This window comes from Chiloscyllium plagiosum, chromosome 26 (assembly GCF_004010195.1).
Source record: "Chiloscyllium plagiosum isolate BGI_BamShark_2017 chromosome 26, ASM401019v2, whole genome shotgun sequence".
Lineage (NCBI taxonomy): Eukaryota > Metazoa > Chordata > Chondrichthyes > Orectolobiformes > Hemiscylliidae > Chiloscyllium > Chiloscyllium plagiosum.
Window position 1 is genome coordinate 32,270,837 of NC_057735.1, and position 23,292 is coordinate 32,294,128.

Here is a 23,292-nt window from a genome sequence, read left to right on the forward strand (position 1 = left end):
ATGGCATTTTTGCAGGAGATAGGGTGGGAAGAGGTGTAATCCAGGTAGCTGTGGGAGTCGGTGGATTTGTAAACATGTCAGTGTCAAGTTGATTGTCATTAATGGAGATGGAGAGGTCCAGGAAGGGGAGGGAGATGTCAGAGAGATGGTCCAGGTGAATTTAAGGTCGGGGTTGAATGTGTTGGTGAAGTTGATGAATTGCTCAACCTCCTCGCGGGAGCACGTGGTGGTGCCAATGCAGTCATCAATGTAGCAGAGGAAGAGGTGGGTAGTGGTGCCGGTGTAACTATGGAAGATGGACTGTTTTGCATAGCCAACAAAGACACAGGCATAGCTGGGGCCCACACGGGTGCCTACGGCTACCCCTTTGGTCTGGAGGAAGTGGGAGGATTCAGCCAAACTAATGAGAGAGTCGGTGGAAGGGTACTGTTGGGGATGTCAGGAGAGGAAGAAACTGAGGGCTTGCAGGCCCTAGTCATGGTGGATGGAGGTATAGAGGGATTGGATATCCATGGTGAAGATGAGGCGTTGGGGATCGGGCACATCCACCAATATCATTTATTGTATCCGTTGCTCCCAATGAGGTCTCCTCTACATTGGGGAGACTAGATGCCTCCTAGCAGAGTGCTTTAGGGAACCTCTCTGGAACACCTGCACTAGTCAACCCCATCATCCTGTGGCCCAACATTTTAACTCCCCTTCCCACTCGGCTGAGGACATGCAGGTCCTGGTCCTTCTCTACTGCTGCTCCCTCGCCACCCGATGCCTGGAGGAAGAATGCCTCATCTTCTGCCTTGGAACACTTCAACCACATGGCATCAATGTGGATTTTACCAGTTTCCCCATTTCCCTTCCCCCACCTCGCCCCAGCTCCACCCTTCCAGCTCAGCACCATCCCCATGACCTGTACTACCTGCCTATCTTCCTTTCCGCCTATCTTCCTTTCCGCCTATCTTCCTTTCCGCCTATCTTCCTTTCCGCCTATCTTCCTTTCCGTCCTCTCTGACCTATTCACCTTCATCCCCACCGCTCCTCGGAAGCTGCCTGACCTGCTGTGCTTTTCCAGCACCACTCTAATCTAGACTCTGGTTTCCAGCATCTGCATTCCTTGTTTTTACCTTTACCTCAACTTGTCCATGTTGACCAAGTTTCCCAAACTAAACTAGTCCCACCTGCTTGCGTTTGGCCATATCCCTGTAAACTTTTCCTATTCATACACTATCCAAATATCTTATAAATGTTGTAACTATACCTGCATCTGGCAGTTCAGGGGCAGTATGGTGGCTCAAAGGTTAGCACTGCTGCCTCACAGTGCCTTGGACCCGGGTTCGATTTCAGCCTTGGGCGACTGTGTGGAGTTTTCACATTCTCCCCGTGTCTGCGTGGGTTTCATCCCGTTGCTCTGGTTTCCTCCCTCAATCCAAAGATGTGCAGTTCAGCTGAATTGGCCATGCTAAATTGCCCATCGTGTTTGGTGCACTTGTCAGGGGTAAATGTTGGGTAAGGGAATGGGTCTGGGTGGGTTACACTTTGGAGGGTTGGTGTGAATTTCTTGGACCAAATGACCTGTTTCCATACTGTAGAGAATCTAATCTAATCTAATCTAAAATTCATTCCACATATGAACCACGCTCTGTATGAAAAGGTTGCCCCTTAGGTCCCTTATAACTGTCTCCTCTCTCACCTTTAAAATGTGTCCCCTAGTTTTGAACTCTCCCACCTTCGAGAAAAGACCTTTGCTATTCACTTGATTAATGCACCTCATGATTTTATAAATATCTACGAGGTCACCCCTCAACCTCCTACACTCCAGTGAAAAAGATTCCAGCCTATCCTTAGAACTCAAACCCTCCAGTCCCTGCAACATTCTGACAAATCTATTTTGAACCATTTCCAATTTAATAATAATCTTCCAGCAGCAGGGTAACCAGAGTGTACACAATTCTCCAGAAAAGGACTCCGCAACATCCCTTACATCACATGACATTCCAACTCTTATACTCAAGGGGCTGAGCAATGAAGGCAAGCATGTTAAACACCTTAACTATTTGTCTACCTGTGATGCCACTTTCAAAGAACTATATACTTGAACCCCTAGTTCTCTCTATTCGACAACACTACCCAAAGCCCTACTATTAACAGTGTAAGTCCTGCCCTGGTTCGCTTTACCAAAATGCAATATCTCGTATTTATCCAAATTAAACTCCATCTGCCACTCTTCAGCCCATTGGCCCAATCGAGCAATGATCTCTTTGTAATCTTAGATAACCTTTTTCACTGTCGACTATACTATCAATTTTGGTGTCATCTGCAAACTTACTAATCATCCCTCCTACATTTCTATCCAAAGCAGTTATATAAATGACAAATAACAGTGGACTGTACACCGATCCCTGCAGAACACTGCTGGTCAAAGGCCTTCAGTCGAAAATAACCCTCCACCGCCAACCCATGTCTCCGACCATCAAGCCAATTTTGTATCCAATAGGCAAGCTCACTCTGAATCCCATGTGATCTGACTTTACTAATTACTCTTCCATGTAGAACCTTGTCAAAGGCTTTGCTGAAGTCCATGTAAACAACATCTATCATTCTGCCTTCAATTATTTTTGTTACAGCCTGAAAAACCTCAATCAAATTTGTGAGACAAGATTTCCCACACAAAAAGCCATGCTAACCATCCCTAATCAGTCCTGCCTTTCCAAATGCATGTAAATCCTATCTCCCGAATCCTCTCCCACAACGTAACCACCAATGATATCAGACTCATTGGTCTACAGGCTTCTCCTTTCAGCCTTTTTTACATAAAGGGTCAACATTAGCCACCTTCCAGTCCTCTGGCACCTCACCTGTGGCTGTAGGTAATACAAGTGTCTGCTAGTGGCCCTGCAATTTCATCCCTAACTTGACTACCTTTATGTTTTTCTTCAAAGCCTCCAGCACTTCTTTTATAATATGAACTGTTTTCAAGACATTAATATTTATTTCCCCGAGTTCCCTAACATCCAGTTAAAACTGACCTGAAATATTTATTTAGCATCTCTCCCATCTTCTGTGGTTTCACATATAGATGACCGCATTGATCTTTAAGGGGCCCTATTCTTTCTCCAGTTGCTCTTTTGCTCTTCATGTACTTGTAGAATCTCTTTGGATTATACTTAAGCTCATCTGCTGAGGCAAACCCATCTCCCCTTTTTGGCCTCCTGATTTCCCTCATGAGAACGGCTCTACACTCCTTACACTCTTCACGAGAATAACCTGATCACAGTTGTCTATAGCATATGTCTCCTTTTTATTCCTGACCAAAACCTCAATATTTTTATTTAGCGATTGTTCCCAACTCTTACCAGCCTTACTCTTCACTCTAACAGGAACATACTGTCTCAGGACTCTGTTATCTCAGTTTTGATAGCCTCCCATTTGCCAGTCATTCACTGTGAACAGTTCACTCTATTCAATTTTTGAAAGTTACTGTATCGTATCTTCAAAATTTGCCTTATTCAATTAAAATTTTAATTTCTACATAAGGCCTATTCTTTTCCATAACAATTTTAAAACTAATAGAATTATGATCACTGGTCCCAAAGTGCTCCCCACTAATACTTCTATCACTTGCCCTGCCTTATTTCCCCAAGAGAAGGTCAAGTTTTGCTCCTTCTCTTGTAGGTACATTTGCATATTTTTGATAAAGAAAAATTTATTGAACTTATTTAACAAATTCCTCACCAACATTCATCCAGTCTGCCTCCTGGCCACTAAACCTTGGTCCAAGTTCTTTGCACCTTGACAGTAATCCACTGATGTCCTTCCTTCCAAGCCTCTGCCCTCCAGAAATTTTAATGTTTCCAAAAAACATTCACTTGACAAAACTACAGTTCCACATTCCCTCAGCCCTCCTAGTCCTAGGACAGTTCTCCATACCACCAATACATGTAACTCACTGTAAAACTTTTACAATGCCTTACCTCATCCTCTCCTCATAGACCTCACCAGACTTTGATGCCCAACTATTCTCTTCTCTTTCATCCCAGCAGTTATGTCATAAGCATTTGTCACTAATCTCTGAAATCCTGGTTAAATCATTTGACCTCATCTTTAAAATGCCAATTTTCCATTTCAATAGCAACTTAAGTCATCAAAGCAAAATATTCCAAGACCCTTTACAGTATTACACAAAATTTAACCCAGAGCCATTAGGACAGATAGCCAAAACTTTGTTAAAGAAGATGACTGCATGATGTGTCTTTGAAGGATGAAGGGGGTTTGTAGTTGAAATTTAGAATCTTAGCTTCTAAGGGCACCCTCATCCACTGCACGAGAATCACAGCTAGCAAACAGGCCAGCATTGGAAGGGTACTGAGCTGTTGGGCTATGCAGCTAGAGGTGTTTACAGACACAATGAAGTGGTCAGTCTATTTGAGGGTTTTAGATTACTTACAGTGTGGAAACAGGCCCAACAAGTCCACACCGACGCACAACCCACCCAGACCCATTCCCCTACATTTACCCCTTCACCTAACATTATGGGCAATTTAGCATGGCCAATTCACCTAACCTGTACATTTTTGGACTGTGGGAGGAAACCCATGCAGACACTGGGAGAATGTGCAAACTCCACACAGACAGTTGCCTGAGGCGGGAATTGAACCCAGGTCTCTGGCGCTGTGAGGCAGCAGTGCTAACCACTGTGCCACCATGCTGCCCTCATTCTTGCTAACAAGAATGGAGTAAGACTATTGTTTCCAGAAAAGGAATACAGTACAAGGAGACCCAGTCTTATATTGGAGCTAAGTTATTTAGGGTGATGTCAGGAAGCATTTCTGGAAACATAGAAGTAGTATTAGACAAATTAATAGGGCTAAACATAGATAAAGCCCTTGGCCTGATGGATGGAATTGTAGGATCATAAAAGGTAGAGCTACATAGATAGTGGATACATTGGTTGAAATTTGCCAAATATCTTTGGATTGTGGAGAAGTACCAGAGTATTTGGAAAACTGGCAATATGATACCCCCATTCAAAAAGAGAGCAAAACAAAAGTAGGTAACTATAGGCCAATTAGTTTAACATCCATTGTTGGGAATCAATTATTAAGGTAGTAATAGCTATACATTTGGAAAATCATTAATCTAATCAAGCAGAGTCAGCATGGCTTCATGAAAGGAAATCACATTTGACTAATTTATTAGAATTTGTTTTGAGAAAGTCTCAACCAGAGTGATAGGGGGAAACAGGTAGATGTGATGTATTTGAACTTCGAAAAGGCATTCAATAAGCTACCTCTCAAAAGGCTATGTCATAAAGTATGTTGGAGGGAGTATATTGACATAGATTAAGAATTGGCTGATGAACAAGACACAGCAAGTGAGGATAAGGGTTTTTTCAGCTTATTGGTTTCTACAGGGGTCAGTGCTGGGACTGAATCTGTTTACAATAGATATTAATGAGTTGGAGGAATGACACAAATGTTGCGTGTATGACAACTCAAAATTAGTAGAGAGGCAAGTTGCAAGGGGGATACAGACAACTTACAGAGTGATATTTGTATGCTAAGTGAGTGGCCAAGAAGTTGGTAAGTGGAATAAAGTGTGGGGAAAATGTGAAAGTATTCATTTTGGAAAGGAGAACGAAAGAACGGTGTTATTTAAATGAAGAAAACCTGCAGAAAGCTGTAGCACAAAAGGATTTGGGGAGATCTTGTATGTGAAACATAGAAAGTAGCACACAGGTGCAGCAGGTAATCAGCAAGTCCAACAGAATATTGGCCCTTATTTCAAGGGGGTTGGAGTATAAGAGTAGGGAAGTCTCACTGCAACTGCACAAGGTGCTGGTGAGATCACATCTGAAGTACTGCAACAAGCTTTGATCCCCTTATTTTAAAAAAAAGTAGTATTATTCACTGGAGGCAGTTCAGTCAAGGTTCACTCGGAGGGATTGTTCTATAAGCAAAGGCTAAACAGTTTGGAACTCGACTCATTGAAGATTAGGAGAATGAGAGTGTGATCTCATTGAAACACATACGCTCCTTAGTGGCTTGACAGGGTAAAAGCTGAGAGAATGTTTCCCCTGATGGGAGAGTCTGTGACCCAAGGGCATGGTCCCAGGTGAAAGGGTGTTTTTTTTTTTTAAGACTGAGGTGAGGATGAATTTCTTCTCTCAAAGTTGAGAATCACAGAGTTCCTTGCTACAGGGAGCTGTAGGGGTAGAGTACTTGTGTCAATTTAAGGCTGGGATAGATAGATGGATTCTTGATCTTTTAGGAAATGAAGGGTTATGTAGAAAATGCAGGAGCGTGAATGTGAGGAACGTCAGATCAGCCATGATTCTATTGAATGTTAGAGCAGGCATGAGGGGTTGAATGGCCTCCTGTTCCTACATCTTATGGACTTATCTGATCTGGGTGTCCTTTCTATGGAAGCTGAAGTAATCCCGTCCAAAATGAGGCTTTGTCAATTAGTCAAATTATTAAACACAAAAATGAAAATTGTACTTTCTGTATGATATGATGCAGATTTCCTATTTTAATATCAATTTTTAAAGCTTACTATTAATGTTCATCTAAATTATCAGCAAATCAGCATGTGCTTAGTGGAAATATAGTTTTGGAAATATTTAATTGCTTTTGGTTTTCTTTTCAAGTCATCATACCTGATGAGTTCAAACATAGTGAACAAAGAAAGGGCACTCCCTCGGATCGCCAACCTTCTCCAGTCGAGCAACCCAGACATACAGAAAACTGCAGTTTCATTGTTGAACAACATGTCCAGGCACAATAGTCTTCAACCAGATTTGGGTGAGGCATCTGTTTTTAGTCCTCTCACAAAGCGTGTGCCAACCAAGACTGACATTGCTCGGCATTGTTCACCAGAGCTGATACCAGCCAGTCTTACCTATTTCCATAAGTGACTTTATGAAAAATCTCTTTACATGAGATGGTTGCTCTACATTGTAATACCAGAATTGGTTAACAAGGTGGTAGCAAAAGCATGACCATTTTCAAAAGAGGGAATCTAACCTTCGCTCCTTGACATTTAGTGACATTACCACCACCTAAACCCCTGCTGTCAATAAAATGAAAGTTTGGAACAACCTCCCACAAAGACTGTGGGTGCGTATTCATTGAAACTTTCAAGGTAGTAGTAGATAGAGTTTTCTACTGTAAGGTTTTGAGGAATCTGGATGAACAGTGCGTAAGTAAGATTGAGGTATACATCAAACCTTAAAATTGTTAAATTTTGGAACACAGATGAGGGCCTGAGAATGATCCACTCCTGCTACAATGTTCTGTACAGGAGTCTTTTTAATTCCATCAGTTTTTCTCTGGGGCTTCCACTAAAGCTTTCTACAAAGGTTATAGCAGGAGAGTGGAAAACTCTGCAGAATGTCTAAACCAGTTACCATTTCTAGTTCATAAACCTTGAGTGACACCATGGGAATATTAGCAAATGATCACTTGACCCAGCTACTGTACAGTTAAAATATGATCTAACAGGTCAACTGTCTGTCAGAATAATTATAAAAAGCATAGCATTTAGATTCTAATTGTTTGCACACCATGGTTTAATACTGTTCTTGAGCAATATGCTCATTATGTCCATGTGAAATGTACTCCGCTATAAAACACAAGGTGGTATTGGATGCAGGAATAAAATAGGGAGAACATGACAGAGTTGGTCGAGCCAACGTTGAGATTTTAATAGTGTATAAAGATGTGCGTAATTAACCAATTTTCAAACTTTCTCTCAGCATCTCAGACATTGCCAGAGTTAGCACGACTTCTTCCTGGAGGAGGTAATAGCTCCAAGACTTCGGATGACACCATTGCTTCCGCCTGTAATATTATGCGAAATCTGGTGCCCAATAATACTGCCATAGCAAAAACAGTACTACAGGGTTCGATGTTGAATAATCTTATGAGCCTCAGTAAATCCAGGTACATTATCATAAGTACTTTACCTATTATAGCAACTAAACTGCTTTTTAAATCCTCCTTCGAACCATTGTGATTTGAATATGACAATATGTCAATTATAGAGTTAATGCTTTGATGCTTCTCAGTCTCTTTACTTTTTGGTTGTGTTTTTCACAACATAATTTTGTGAACCCTGTAACCGACGTTAATTGAAAACTTGATTTTGCCTAACAAAATTGATTTTAAGTTTGTTTTGAATAATAGATTAATATTGCTGTGATGAATGAGGCCATTGTTCCTTATAATACTGTGTTGGTGTTTATTTTCCTCCCTATTTGATCCATCATCTTTCTTGTTTTGCTATTTTCTTTTCATCTCTGTTTCAAAAGAAAGATGCAAAAGACTGTATTAATAAGCAAGAAAGGCTGTTCCAGTTTGGAGCTGATTGGGTACCATGTCTTACCTGTTGTAAGTTGATGTTACAACACAATTCCTAACACTAAATGCAATTTTCCATCCCTCAAACCAAATAACTTATAACTGCACAACTTGAGGCAATGGCAAATCATATTTCTTCCGATTTTAAATAATGAAACTTGTATTCATTCGGAAATATGATGGAGTGGTTACTTCCAGAGTTGAATTCTGCAGGAAAGATTGTCACGTGGCAGATTCCCCAACCCAGCTCTGTGGCTGCAAACATGCAATGTTCATTTTCACAGCCACTCAGTGGAAGGTCTCCCTTCCTCAGTGGCAGTCCAGCAGTTGTGGCCAGTTTTATTATTACCTTTTCCAAGAAAGCTTCAGAGAGCACTTGTATCTTGATGCCCTCTGTATTTGCTCTATCCTATCTGCATTGGCAACTCCCAGCTGGGCTATTGAGCCTGGTATTATGCCTTTGTTGGAGGGCCTTCTATTGGCCCTCTAATGCCAGTAGTTCTCCCATTATTCTTGATGTGATGGTAACATGGAATTGATTCACAGCTGTTCATCCTTTGACAGAACTCTGACCACAACATGCAAATTCAGACAAAATTGCTTTGTGCTAAATATATGCATTTTTTTTTTCTGCTTTGTTTTCACTGAGGAACTGTGTCTCGTAGTGTTTTTGTTCTGGAATCAGTGAGCATTTCATACATCATTGTTGAACCTTAAAATGATATCTAATCAAAAATTCAGTGGCAAGGAATTTATTAAACAATTTTCCACATTGGCTATCTTATCTCGGACCTAAAGGCTGTGACTAGTTAATTCCTGCTTCTCTGGGTTTTTGAATCACTTCCAAGGTTATGGTAGTCAAGCAGGGGATCCTCTTTCCTAAGAAAATTACATGCACCTTTCAGTCTAGCCAGTCTCTACATGATGCCCCAATTTTGCCGAGGTTAAATTCCACTAAATTTCACCGCAAACCTGTTTATACAGATACACAATCCTTTATTCGAAACTTTTGGGACAAGCTGGTTTTCGGAATTCAAAATTTTTCAGGTTTTGGAATAAGTGACAGTTTAACGGTGAAATTTTAAATATCTCACCAAACAGCAGACTCACATCTGAGTACTATGAGCGCTGAGAGAGAATTGATGCCTGCCAGTGCTAGGCCACGGCCCCACGTCACTCAGATGTGACGTGGGTCGAGTGGGTGTGGAGTTGGGTTAGCTGTTTACACATCAAGCAACCTTGTTATGGACAAAAGAAACTTCATGAGACAAACTTCAGATCTTGGACCTTTTTCGGATTTCAGGATTTTGGATAAAGGATTGTGTACCTGTAATGGCTCCTATCAATCAGTGCAATTAGGCAGTGTAGTCACTTTGTCTTGTGAAGAAACAAGTTCATTCTCCAGCAGCACGACAGAGTGATTACCAAGGTTTGAATCATTCTTCAATTGATGGATTTAATACTCTTGATCATATTTTTAAATTGGCTTCAAATAACTATTTCATCAACGTTTTGAGACATAAGATTGTGACCAGCACTCAATTAAAGCTTGCCGCTGTCATTGGGATGTGGCCAGTTTTGTGGGGGGAATACTTTACATGGATAAACTTTTAAACCAGACAATGTAAAATCCTGAGTATTAGTGACCATTTATTTATTTCTTTCTGGAATAAACTGGTATCTGATCAAACATCACGAGAAACTCCACACCAATATATCAGTGTGATGTGTTGATCAGAATTACTTATATCTAAATTGCATTGTATTTGTAAGCTTTATTGCTTCATTTTTATAGTGCCTACCCCTCAGCTGGTAAAGCTGCCTGTCTCTTCCTCTATGAAATGTGGGCGCAGAAAGACTTGCAGAATTTCTTCAAAAGGGTATGTACAAAGTGTTTGGATATTGCTTGAAATATATTGGATGGAATTTTTTTGTCCATGAAGATTTAATATGCGAAAAATTGTTTTATGTATCCACCAACATGCTAATGCGTGGTGGATTTGATAGGTGTTCCAGTCTTGAAGCCAAAAAGTGGTGGATTTTCCTTACTGCTGCTTTCTCTGCAGATGTGAGTTTAACTAACAAGGTATTCATTATGTATGCATGATGCAGAGGGACCTGGGTGTCCTTGTGCATGAATCGCAGAAGGTTGGCCTGCAGGTACAACAGATACTTAGGAAGACAATGGAATTTTGTCCTTTATTGCTAAAGGGATTGAGTTTAAAGCAGGAAGGTTATGTTGCAGCTATACAAAGTGCGGGTGAGGCCACAGCTGGAGTACTGCATGCAGTTTTAGTTTCCTTACTTGAGAAAGGATGTACTGGCACTAGACAGGGTGCAGAGGACGCACACTAGGTTGATTCCAGAGTTGTCGTAGTTGGCTTATGAGGAGGGACTGAGTAGACTGGGATTATATTCGTTGGAACTTAGAAAAATGAGGGGGGAGTCTTTTAGAAACATATAAAATTATGAAGAGAATAGATAAGATCGATGTAGAGAAGATGTTTCCATTGGCAGGTGAAGCTAGGACAAGAGGGTATGGATTAGGGGAAGCTGATTTAGGACTGAATTGAGAAGGAACTTCTTCACCCAGAGGGTTTTAAATCTGTGGAATTCCCTGCCCGGTGAAGGAGTTAGTGCTACTTCAGTAAATGTTTTTAAAGCTATGATAGGTTTTTTTTAAACAAGGAAGGAATTAAGGGATATGGTGAGAGCAGGGGTAAATAGAGCTGAGTCCACGAAAAGATCGGTCATGACCTTATTGAATGGCAGATCAGGTGCGCAGGGCCAGATGGCCTACTCCTGCTCCTCGATCCTATGTTCTGATGTTCTATTACAATTCATATCTGAGAATATAACAGTGGCCTGGCCTCTTGAATCAGTCCAGTCAAAGTGCAGAGGTTCCTACAATGCTGTTTGATAGTTCAAGGATTTTGACTCAATGAAGCTGAAGCTATATATGCCCAAATCAAGATGCTATGCTGACCTGGAGGGAACATTTTACATAATGCTGTTTCTAAGCACGTGTTTGCCCTTCTTTTAATTGGTGGATGTTGAGAGTTCTGAGGATGTGTTAAGACTGAGAGTGCTGGATTTTTGTTAGGTAAGGATAATGAGAAATATTAGAATAAAGGGAGATTAATAGAGTTAAGCTTTTGAACAGCTGTGGTGGTGGGACAGACATGAGTCTGTATAGCAAGTATCTATTCCCCTGTTTCACTGCTGTCAAAGTAACCTGGATAAGTTTTCAAAAGTGCATTTTGCTGATAGCACATGCTATAGCCATTGTGTGCCAGTGATGAAGGCAAGTGTCACTCTCAGATAGTGGGCTGATCAGAGGGATTGTTCTGATCTGAGTGTTTCCTGAGCACTGTTATAATTTCACGCATGCAAGCAAGTAGTGAATTTTACACCCCTGACTTGTCGTGCAGGTAATGGAGTTGTTTTGGAGAGCCAGAGTTAAGCTGTTTTCTGTTGAATTTGAAAACTAATGTGGAGGTTTAATTAATGAAGGATGTTTTGAAAGAATAACAATAAATGACCTCCCATGAGACTGCATTTTCACAAAGAAAATAAGACATTGGGTACCACATTAACAACTTAAGCATCAGATCAAAAATTTTAAAATGCTGTGTGTAGTGATTGTAATGAGGTCAGCAATGTGGACCTCATAGAATATGAGCTGCTAATCTAGTCCAATCAGGGAGTCCTGGCTTACAGATATAAACAGGAGTGTCTGACACTCTGAGAGCTGGCTTTGAGGGAGCTGGACCACTCTCAAGGCCTTTCTACATACTAATAAAGGATGAATTGTTGATGGGATACCCGACTCTGTGGAGTCATTTCACTGTACCCCTGTATTGTCAACTGAGCCATGTATGGTCTAAATGCTGTGCTAATGGATGAATGGTTTTGTTTTGTAACAGCATTTAAATTTTTCTTTATCTAACACATCAAAATGTTTTGTTACAACGTATTTATTTCTCCCCACTGTTAAATAAATATGCACTGAAATGACTGTACAATTTTGTGTTTTAACAGGAAGGTTTTAGCAAGAAGGACTTTGTAAATCACCTGACATCAGCCGCTGTCAAATTAGCTCAACAGAATGCGGGGAGGATCCCAAGCAAAAAATTCCTTTAACTGAAATGTTCAGTACTGTCAAGGTAACTGGAGAAATAATTCTTTCAGTATTGTGATCTTAAATTAGAGTGTGATTTGATACAGATGTAGGTTTAAAATGCCAAATTTTGATGAAGCACATTTTCTGAAGTCTTTTTTTTTGTCAGAGCCTGACTGCCTTGATCTGTTATTGAGGTAAAGTTGTGACTTTCATTCTTAATTGGCCTGAAATCCATTGAATTCATATTATTCAAAGTTTAAGAAGAAGCTCCTATTCACTATGTGCATGTAGCAGGGAGCTGCAGTGACTTCCCACATTAGATCACTGTTAAAATAGCATTCAAAAAGACCAGTGTTACAGCTTCTCCTGGAAACATATTTAACAGCACCTTCTCAGTTAGTGGCACAAAACAGTTTTCTATGGAGCATCCTATTTCCTGAGCCTTGGATCCTCAGGTGACCCTCCAGTATCTGCAGTCCTCATTTTCTCACAGTTGAGAATTGAGCCTTGGTCTCCTCTTTCAGAGGTTGAATCATGACTGCTAGAAGACCTTCCCTTGTTCTTCTAAACTTCAGTGAAAACAGGAACAGCCTATTGAATTATTCCTTCTAGGCAACCTTCTTATTCTAGATATCATTCAAAAATGTCCTGTGAACCACCTCTAACACACTTAGATCCTTCCTTAAATAAGGAGACCGTAGCTGCTCTGTGTTTGAAATATAGCTTCAGTAATGCTTTGTGTAACTGAAGTACAGGATCCTCACTTCTTTGTTCAATTCCTTTCATAATAAAGGATAACATATTAGCTTTCCTATTTTCTTGCTGTTCCTGCCTACTAACTTGTTGTGGTTCTTATACAAAATCACTTTAGACCTCAGAATTTTGCAGTCATTCCTGTGACTGTTGCAAATGGTCACTGTTTCAAATATGGTGTTAGCTATTTAACATGACGAGGTAATGGTAGGGACCTGGGGAGTGTTGCCGATGCAGGTTCATAGTTTCTTGAAAGTCGAGTCGCCGGTTAACAGGATAGTGAATATTGAGTACAGGAACTGGGAGGTTATGTTGCAGCTATACAGGAGACTGGTGAGGCCACTTTCAGAGTACTACGTACAATTCTGGTCACCCTTCTTTTGGAAGGATACTGGTAAGCTTGAAAAGATTTACAAGGATGTTGCTGGGACTGGAGGGATTAAGCTATAGGGTGAGGCTGAATATGCTCGAGCTTTTTTCCCTGGAGTGTCGAATGTTGAGTGGTGACCTTGTAGAGGTTTATAAAATCATCATGAGGAGCGTGGACAGGGTGAATAGGCAAAGTCTTTTTTTTATCGCAGGGTAGTGGAGTCCAAAACTAGAGGACGTAGGTTTAAGGTGAGAGGGAAAAGATATAAAAAGGACCTGAGGGGCAACATTTTCACGAACAGGGTGGTGCATGGTTGGAAAAACTTTCCAGAGGAAGTTCTGCAGGCTGGTACAACTACAACATTTAAATGGCACCTGATGGGTCTATGAATAGTAAAAGTTTAGAGGGATATGGGTCAAATGCTGGCAAATGGGACTAGATTAATCCAGTCAACACAGACAGGTTGGACTGAAGGGTTTGTCTCCATGCTGCATGACTCTGATTCTAGATGCTCTTTGGAAGTCTTCCTGAAAACGATCATGAAAACAGAGTGCTTGAATATTTTTAAGGCAGAGGTCAATAAATTTTTAGTTAACAAGAGGTGAAAGAGTTATCACAAGTAGATGTGATTGTGGATATGAGGTTGCAATCAGATTAGACATACTCTTATTATAAGACCAAGTAAACTCATTGGTAAAATAAGAAAGAGGTAGCTGTGTCTTTGTATAGTTATAAAAGCCAATTGTGTATAAAAGACATTAAAGTACAAAGATCTTCCTTAATTAACTATTAATGAGTAAATAAGCATTCAGTATACAACCAAGAAAGTGCTACACTTTCAAATAATTTGTTTAGAAAAAGCATGTGTCTTCTCAAAGAGTTCCTCTTGGTGTTCCTCTCCAAGAATATTCTGAAATCGATAATCAAAGTCCAAGTTTATAATATTTAGAACAGCCTTTGAACAGGTTATTGTCAATAATCTCATCTCACAATCATGTGTTTTATTACCTAAAGGATAATAAGTACCAAACCTAATTTTCCAATCCCTGGTAAGAGAATCCTGTACAATAGAAAATACAACAAATTCCTCCTTTTCTTGTATTACTCCATGAAATGCCTGGCCAGATTAGCTCTCAAAGTTAGCAACCTAATCAAATTATGATGTTTACATATGAAGTCTTTTTTATAAAATGGAAACCTTATTCTAAAGTAGAAATGCACTAAATTATTTTGCTCACACATTTTGTAAATTAATGATGCCCTTTTTCCTTGGCGAATATATTTTGGATATTGTGGAATATTTTTAAGATACGTTTCCTCTCAATTTGATTTATTTGAGTTTCTTGAAATACATCTACCTTTCATAACTCCATTAACATTTAAAATTGGAATGACTAACGATGCTGCAATCTACCAAGAACCTTCCTGAATTTATCAATTTGCAGCACATTTTCATGTGAATTATATCTGCAAGTATTCCTAAGTTACATATTGTTAAGATCAGATCTGATCACTGTAAATTTAAAAATTCACTTTATTTTCCAGGTGGATTCTCTTTTGGTGACTAAAGATCATTTCAATGGAACTCCTATGATGCTGAATTTATGGAGAAAATGTGCATGTTAAGCCACAAGTGAATCTTGTGCTTTGGGAGTGGGGAGGGGTAAAGTAAAATGGTCGCAATTTTGTCTTTGCTTTAACTCGCAAAATTGAATATCACAAGCTTACAGTTCACAATGTACATTCATACATCAGTGTGACAAAGTTTTCATCAGGCAACAGGCCTTGCCACAAAATTTCTAGGCTGCAATTTTGTGCACACTCAACACACACAAACATACATAAATGAATTTTTGTCTCTCTCAACATCCATACATATACACAAACATACATACATACATTCAACTAAGCAATTAACTGCTGGGCTGGGATTGGGTCCTCCACAGCCTTTGTCCAGTGGAGGTCCCCAAATAGACTCCACCCCATGTTGCCCATTGCTAAGTAACTGTTGTCTGTTTTTAGGGACTGCATGTAGTGCCAGCACTTTACCATTTCTGTGGCAGGCTGATCTGAGTTGGGACTTCCAGTTGGAGGAGTCATTTATTTCAAGCCAGTTAACAGTCTAACATGCTGTAAAATGGCTGTGTGGTGAGCTGACCAAATGAAAGAAGGCTTGCCCTGATTTTTTTTTTTGTTTAAGCCAAGGGCAGGCATCGGCACATAAAATTCTGGCAAATGTGCTTATTAGTCAGGTTTAAATTAATTTAGATTGTTGCACCATGACTTTGGGTACACTGGCTACCTGTTAGAAAGTTCTATGTAAAATAGCATCAGATAATTTTGTTAAGTTATTCCTACTGAAATAAAGTAACTTAGCTGTTTAGCAGATGACACTTCAGATCTCCAATCCTTTCAATAAACACACAAGCTTTTTTGTATTCTTCTGATGCCACCGTCTTGTTATTCCAATATTTGCCTCTGCAAACATTAATTAAGAATGTTAGAATAACAAATATACATTGAGAAGACAAATACATTACAGCCTTGACTTGTTATGAACAGATCTAATTGCAACAGAAAGACAAAGTAAAAATGTTCACTGTTTCATTGAATCTTTTTGATTTGTGATTTACACTCTAAGCATATATGTCATGTATGTTCTGCTGCTTACACATGTTCCTTGTTTATGAAAGTACATTATAACACTCTCTTTGATCTCTTCCGAAGAAAGTAATAGTTAAATCCTGCTTAAAATGCCATTGTTAAATAGGAATTTATAACTGTTTGACCTGTTATTTGCCTCATATGTCCATAACCTTTTTTGGTTCAGTGGGATTGCTATGTAAACGCATCTCTCAAAACAAGTTCAGTAATAAATCAAACTTAGCAAATATTAAAAACAATTTCACAGTAAATTAATCTTCTAATACATGAGTTTAAACAGGATCAAATGTAAACAACCATACAATGGGTTCTATTGGCATCTTTACCTTCTGATTTGATCTCTGAAGCAGTCAGCAATGTTGGATTTCTTTCTGATAGTTTCCAAATTTACTGGCAGTGTACCACCACAGCAAAACAAAACATTGATATTGTCCATTACCCTTTCAAAATCATTAATTCTGATTTTATTCAGAATATTAAAAAAACTAACGTTGCATGAAAGTAGTTTGTTAATCTAGCTTAAATATTGCATATCAAATCTTTCAAGCTATTACTAATTAAATTCATTAGTGAATGTGCATTCCAAATTTACTACCACCCCTTTACATGAATACACTTCCAATATGACTTACCCAGATTGTGTCAACAGGCACAGCCTCTGATGAAGAGTCATATGGGCTCAAAAGATCAGCTTGTTGTCTCTCCATGGATGTTGCCTGCCCCACTGTGATCTCCTGCATTTACTATTTTTAGTACAGATTTTACACAAGATGCTTTAGGACCAGAGAAAAGTATTTTACATTATCTTATTTGACAAAACATATGTAAAATAATTAGCATAATCAGACATTCTGCTTGGTTTTAATATTAAAGACATATTTTCTTGAATATTAAAGAGTGTTGCAATACACACAATCCTGCTGTGCATGATATATTTTCTTTTACCAATCATATGGTTTGAGATATTTACAAAGCTTGTATATGAACTGCATTGAATTTTTTTATGGTTATGGAGGCAAAAGTAGAGTTCAAAATGTTGTTATAAATTGCTTGGGGATTCTCTTTTTGTTGTTCCTGCATTTGCATCTTGCTGAATGTCAGTTTTTTTTAAATAGGGGAAACTAAAATCAGACTTTGGAGTTGCAATTTGGCAGTCAGTTCAAAGCCTGCTAGCTTGTACCGTGTAGAATATTTACAAACTAAAATTAAGCGTGAGTGTTATTGCTATTGATGGTAATTTGTATTGGACCTGATACTTGAACTTCTTTGAGGGGAAAGTGAGGACTGCAGATGCTGGAGATCAGAGCTGAAAATGTGTTGCTGGAAAAGCTCAGCAGGTCAGGTAGCATCCAAGGAACAGGAGAATCGACGTTTCGGGCATAAGCCCTTCTTCAGGATTCCTCCAGCAACACATTTTCAACTTGAACTTCTTTATCAAGACAAAACTATGTGAAGACATACCAATAGTTTGTCAAACTCTGTGCAATTAGGTTAATTGAAAGCATTTGTCTCAGAACCAGTGAAGAGTGACTTATTATCCACTATTAGCATGTAGAATATGTGATCCCATCAGAGGATGATTTGGAAAGATATGTTGCAAAGCTTGTCGTTTATTGAAATTTTGACCAGGATGCTCTGTCAATTGGTATCAAATAGTTCCCTTGTTCAACTAGGGGCAGTAGGCTGGATGTGGACACCAGTCAATGTGAGACTTCTGAGGAGCACTTGGCAACACCTGGCAGCTCAGCCTGTTGCTATGTCTCCTTCCCATCATGTGGAAGCTGCAGGACCACTGGTAATTAAGAAAATAGAAGCAGAGAGAAAGGGTGAAAGTGGTGGAAGCCAGTTCACTGTATTTACAAGGGTGCAACAACATCATCTTGCACTTATTTAGCATCATTAATATAGAAAGATTTCCAAAATGTTTTGTATAGATATAATCAAATTTTAAAAAAACACAATGGATGCTGAGCTAAAGAAGACATATTAGGAAGTGTGAAAGAGTTGGATTTTGACAAGAGTTTTTAAAAAAGCCAAAGCAGGTGGCACCACAGGGATTTGAGGGAAAATGTCCAGGGGTGGTGCTTAGGGTCTAACATGCAGGCCTTCAGTACATCTAACATAAGGCAGTCTGTGCTGATATTGTCAAAATGCGATATATTAAGTCTTTTGTTTTATCTAAGATTGTATAACCACAACATTTAAAAATTCTGTACAGTTAAATACCTTATTTCAGATTTTGCAGGAAATACATTAAGTTCTTTCTGAATAAAGAAAAATGAAATGAAGGTATGTCACAAATTTGTTGACTTTATTCATTTGAAGTTTTTTTTATGTGTATCTGTGTGTAGTGTGAGAGATATGACTAGACAGTTTGGTGAAACAGTATTATAGGATCTGTTCAAACTGATGTGGTTACGTTCCATCTGGATTCCATCTTCACTTCAATCTAGAACTAAGAATGAATTGTGAAATAAAAGTTCATGTGAATGTCATCATTATCTAGCTAACATGCTGATGGTAATAGTCGTGGCCTGCTTTGAGTGCCAGATTTCATAATGTACAGCCAGTGAGTTGTAAATTCTATATTGGACTGTCCCTCATAAGTTCAACGGACGCAGCATCTGCAAACAGCATGCATGAAAGTGTTGCTAATCCCACAATGGTGTTTGAATAATGTCCATGTGGGATAGAATGGTTATAGTACAGAAAGTGACCATTCTGAAGGAACAATCAGTGCGACTCTTCACCATTTGCCTATTGTCTTGCATATTTTTTTGAATACAAAGTCATTGTATCAAATCTCCCTTTAGCCTCACTCTTTTCTAAGGAGAACAGTCCAAAACACTCCAAAATACGAATGGAGTTCCTCCTCTGTAGAACGATCCTTGTAAAATTGTTTGGCATCTTCTTTACTGCCATCCTAAAGCGTCGTGCTCCAAACAGGATGCAGCACTCCAGTTGAAGCAGGTAGTGTATTTTTGACCCTCAAATATCAAAGAAACTAAACTGGTCTAGTATGAGGTCACTATTCATTTTTCATTTGCTAACCAAGTCCAGATGGATTATATATGAACTTTGATCTACTGTTCAACTAATATTGACGCAAGTGTGATTTGGCAGCAAGAAAGGCAATTTCTACGTCATACTTATTTAAAAAATGCAATTTTTGAATAATCAATCAATATTTGTTTAAATATTTAGTTCAGATTACATGAGCAGCTCGTGATAAGTGAACCTTTACTATTTTTCAGATTTAAAAACAAAACAAAGTATGTTGGATCAGTGGCAATATTCAAAATATATAGGGAGTGTGGGTAAATGTGTCCTGAAACTCCCCCCAAAAATGCCTGTGAGTATTCAGTTATGAGGCTGATTAGTAAAGTCACCCCCACAAAGAGAATGGAAGGTAACAGTGTGGAATTTGCCAATCACCTGCTGGTTCTGTCCTGTACTTGCTGATAGATACAATGTAAAGCTATCGCCAGCAAATTCAGGAGAGAACCAGCTTAGTAATTGAAGGAGCAAATTGACTGGCAATGTTCAGACAGGTGGAGTGCAGGAATCGAGGCTGCTGGACAGGGAAGGAAGGACGGTGAGCAAGAGTAGAGAGATGGAAGGCTCTGTAGCTGTGCAGGCAAGTGAGACTGAAATGGGTAGAGAACGTGGTAGAGTGGAGGTGTGTGGCTGGAGACCTGCAAAGGGGAAATGTGTTTATTAGCTGGAGAATCTGCAAAGGATGGAGAAATTCCCAAAGTGGAGAGAGGGTCTGCAATGGGGTGAAATCAGATTTAAACTATTCAACAAAGAAATGTTCACCTAGCTGAGAACAGAAAAACAAGGTAATGAATTCCATGCAAATGAATGTGGAAACTCTAGAATAAAACTGCAGGCTGTCTGGTGATACTAGAATGGAGGAAATTGTAATAGATGCAATTGTAATGAACACTGCCAATAGTATAATTTAATATTGAACTATTTCTTAAAGATTTGCATTTATATTTAGTCATATCTCAAGGCATCAGGTATACTATGACTTACTTGAGGCTGAGCTAGAGACAAACATTCCATGATTTAGCTGTGAAGTCATAATCCAGGGAAAGCATAATTAGAGTGTTAATTTTTACGTATAGAAGTATGTCAGTTTTTTTAATAAAGCATTTGTTGCTAACTTATGCTATCAATTTAACAGCAGTGGTATATAGGAACTGAATGCTTAATGTTGTGCCTGGAAATTTAATGAAGCACTGATGATTGTTGAGATATTGATGAATTCTTCTAATTCTGTTTCTATAAGAGTTAAAAATCCAACACAAAACTCAAGCCAAGACTCTTTTATATAAGTAATGTCATAGGTGTTGTTAGCAAGACCAGACCTAATAAGCCTTAAGAGAAGAATTAGGCCATTTGGCCCATCAAGTTTGTTGCTTAATTTGATCATGACTGATCTGTTTCTCGACCTCATTCTCCTACCTTCTCCCTGTAACCATTGATCCCTTTACCAATCAAGAATGCATCTCACATTCCCAATGGAACCTGATATTCCTAATTTCCCTGGAGAAGATGATGCTGAAATTATTTCTTTGGATCACTGAACTCTTGGCAAGGTACTTCACCATGCTGTTCGGTGGAGTATTTTGGGATTTTAACCCAGGGAAAGGGATGTTGAAGGAGCAGTGGTAAATTTCAAAGGTATGCTAATTTGTTGAAGAATCAGATGGTGGCATTCTCTGTTGTTTTTGTCCCTCTAGTTGGTAGAATTCATGGCCTTGAGATTTGTTGGTGAAGCTCTGGTGAGTTGCTGCAGTGTATCACACATTCTACAAACACTGAATCCTGTTGATAGAAGGCATGAACATCCAAATTTGTAGATGGAATGCCGTTCATGTGGGTTGTTTTGTCCTGTATGTTACAATCATTCAGGCAAGCAAAGAATCAGGAGGTGGGTAACTTGCCACAGAAAACCCTACTTTTGACCATGTGCTTGTAACTATTGAAATTATATGGTTTGTCAAAATATTTTTCTGGCAAATTGTGCTTTCATAGCTAATGATACCTTCTTTCTACAATTGCCTGGTACAGTGCTCATAGCTTGGAATTTAGCAAGCAACTTGGTAGCAGAAATAAGTGAAATTGGACAGAGGTGCCTCCTAATAGATGTCTGGTTGTTATAATATTTTTAGTTGCACTCTTTCTCCTCCCTTCCCTGGAACTCCTCAAATACTGAAGTAGTTCATGTCCAAGTGCAACAAGACTTCGACAGTATCTGGGTTTGATTTGACAAGTGGCAAGAAACATTCATGCCTTACAATTGCCAGGCAATGAGCATCTCCAACAAGAGATAATCCAGCCATTCTCCCTATATATTGAATGGCATGATAATCACTGAAACCCTTACTATCAACATCATGGAAGTTACTATTGAGAAACTGAACTGGACTAGCCCTATAGATACCGTGGCTACAAAACAGGTCAGTGATTAGGACACCTGCAGTAAGCAACTCATGATTTCTCAAAACCTATCCACTATCTGCAAGGCACAAGTCAGGAACATAATGGAATGCACCCTTCTTGCCTGGATGAATGCAAGAAATGATGAATGAAGAAGCTTCACACCATCTAGGGCAAAGCAGCTCATTTGATCAGCAACACACCCATAAACATGCATTCCCTCCATCTCTGATACTCAGTAATAGTAGTGTATACCATCTACAAGGTGCACTGCAGAAGTTCACCAAGGCTTCCTAGATAGCACCTTCCAAACCCACCAACCACTAGAAGGGCTATGGCAGCAGAATAATGGGAACACTACCACCTGCAGGTTCTCCTCCAAGCGACCCACCGTCCTGATTTGGAAATATATCACTGTTCCTTCAGTGTTGCTACATCATATTCTTGGAGCTCCCTCTGAAATTGCATTGTGGGCTTACCTACACCAAATGGATTGCAGCTGTTCAAGCAGACATTACCACCTTCTTGAGAACAATAAAGGCTGGGCAATAAATGCTGACCCAGTCAGCAACACTTACATCCCCTGAATGAATTTAAAGATAACTCTGCTGTCTATCCCTTCAATGCATTACTCCATTTAAAAGATAGTACACAAGACAAAATGGTTAATTTCCCTGGATGGGCTCTATCAAAGGGAGAGGGGGCATAGTAGTGAGTCTACCATCGCCTTTTCTGCACTCCATCTGTTTCCTAGAAGATGTATACTGACTGAAGGATGCTACATTTTTTTTAAAAATCATTTATTTAATGAAGCTAACACATGCTTTTTGTTGCAGTACTGTTGAATTTGAGTTCCTAGCAGTAGAAGACTCCTTCCACATAGCTGAATGGCAGTAAGATCTTGTCCTCTGTCTATAATAGGCCCTGTATCATGAAAGCAGCTAAGGGTTATGCAGGATAAAGATAATGATGACTTGAACAGATGTATTATAAGTAGCTTCCGATAGCAAATTTGTCTGAGTTCAGAATTCGAGAACATTGGGAATACCAATTGGAGAAGTTAATAGAACCCTTGCGACCTCATGTCCAGTATAGGGTGTATAATTGAAATGAAATGGGAGATTTGCTTACTCCTTTCCTATTCTGATTTCGTGTAATGTCATTATAAATTTTAGAGACCAAGAATTACCATTCCACTGGGAATGTTTTTAAATTTGCAAATTGTCACTGGGGCAATGGAGGCTCAGTCTGTCATTTTGGGCTGATCCACTCCATCAAGGACATGCAAATCCTGGATCTCCTCCATCGCCATACCCTAACCACCCAAAGCTTGGAGGCAGAACGCCTCATCTTCCACCTTGGGACCTTCCAACCACACAGATCAATGTGGATTTCACCAGTTTCCTCATTTTCCCTCCCCCCAGCTTATCCCAGATCCAACCACCCAGCTCAGCAACTGTCCTACCTGTCCATCTTCCCACCTATCCGCTCCACCCTCCTCTCTGACCTATCACCATTACCCCCCTCTCCATCTACCTACCGCACTCTCAACTACCTTGCCCCCAGCTCCAACTCCCTCC

The 23,292-nt window shown here is 39.5% G+C and overlaps 1 protein-coding gene across 1 annotated transcript in view; it reads left to right on the forward strand.

Moving 5' to 3' along the window:
* LOC122563231 (plakophilin-1-like) overlaps positions 1-17,007 on the forward strand; it is a 61,009-nt gene extending 44,002 nt beyond the window's left edge. The window contains exons 10-14 of the mRNA XM_043716830.1: positions 6,641-6,794; positions 7,748-7,934; positions 10,147-10,231; positions 12,393-12,517; positions 15,143-17,007. Of these exons, the coding sequence (XP_043572765.1) occupies positions 6,641-6,794; positions 7,748-7,934; positions 10,147-10,231; positions 12,393-12,494 (528 nt within the window). The 3' untranslated portion in view covers positions 12,495-12,517; positions 15,143-17,007. The remainder of the gene's footprint in view (positions 1-6,640; positions 6,795-7,747; positions 7,935-10,146; positions 10,232-12,392; positions 12,518-15,142) is intronic.
* Positions 17,008-23,292: the final 6,285 nt, after the last annotated feature.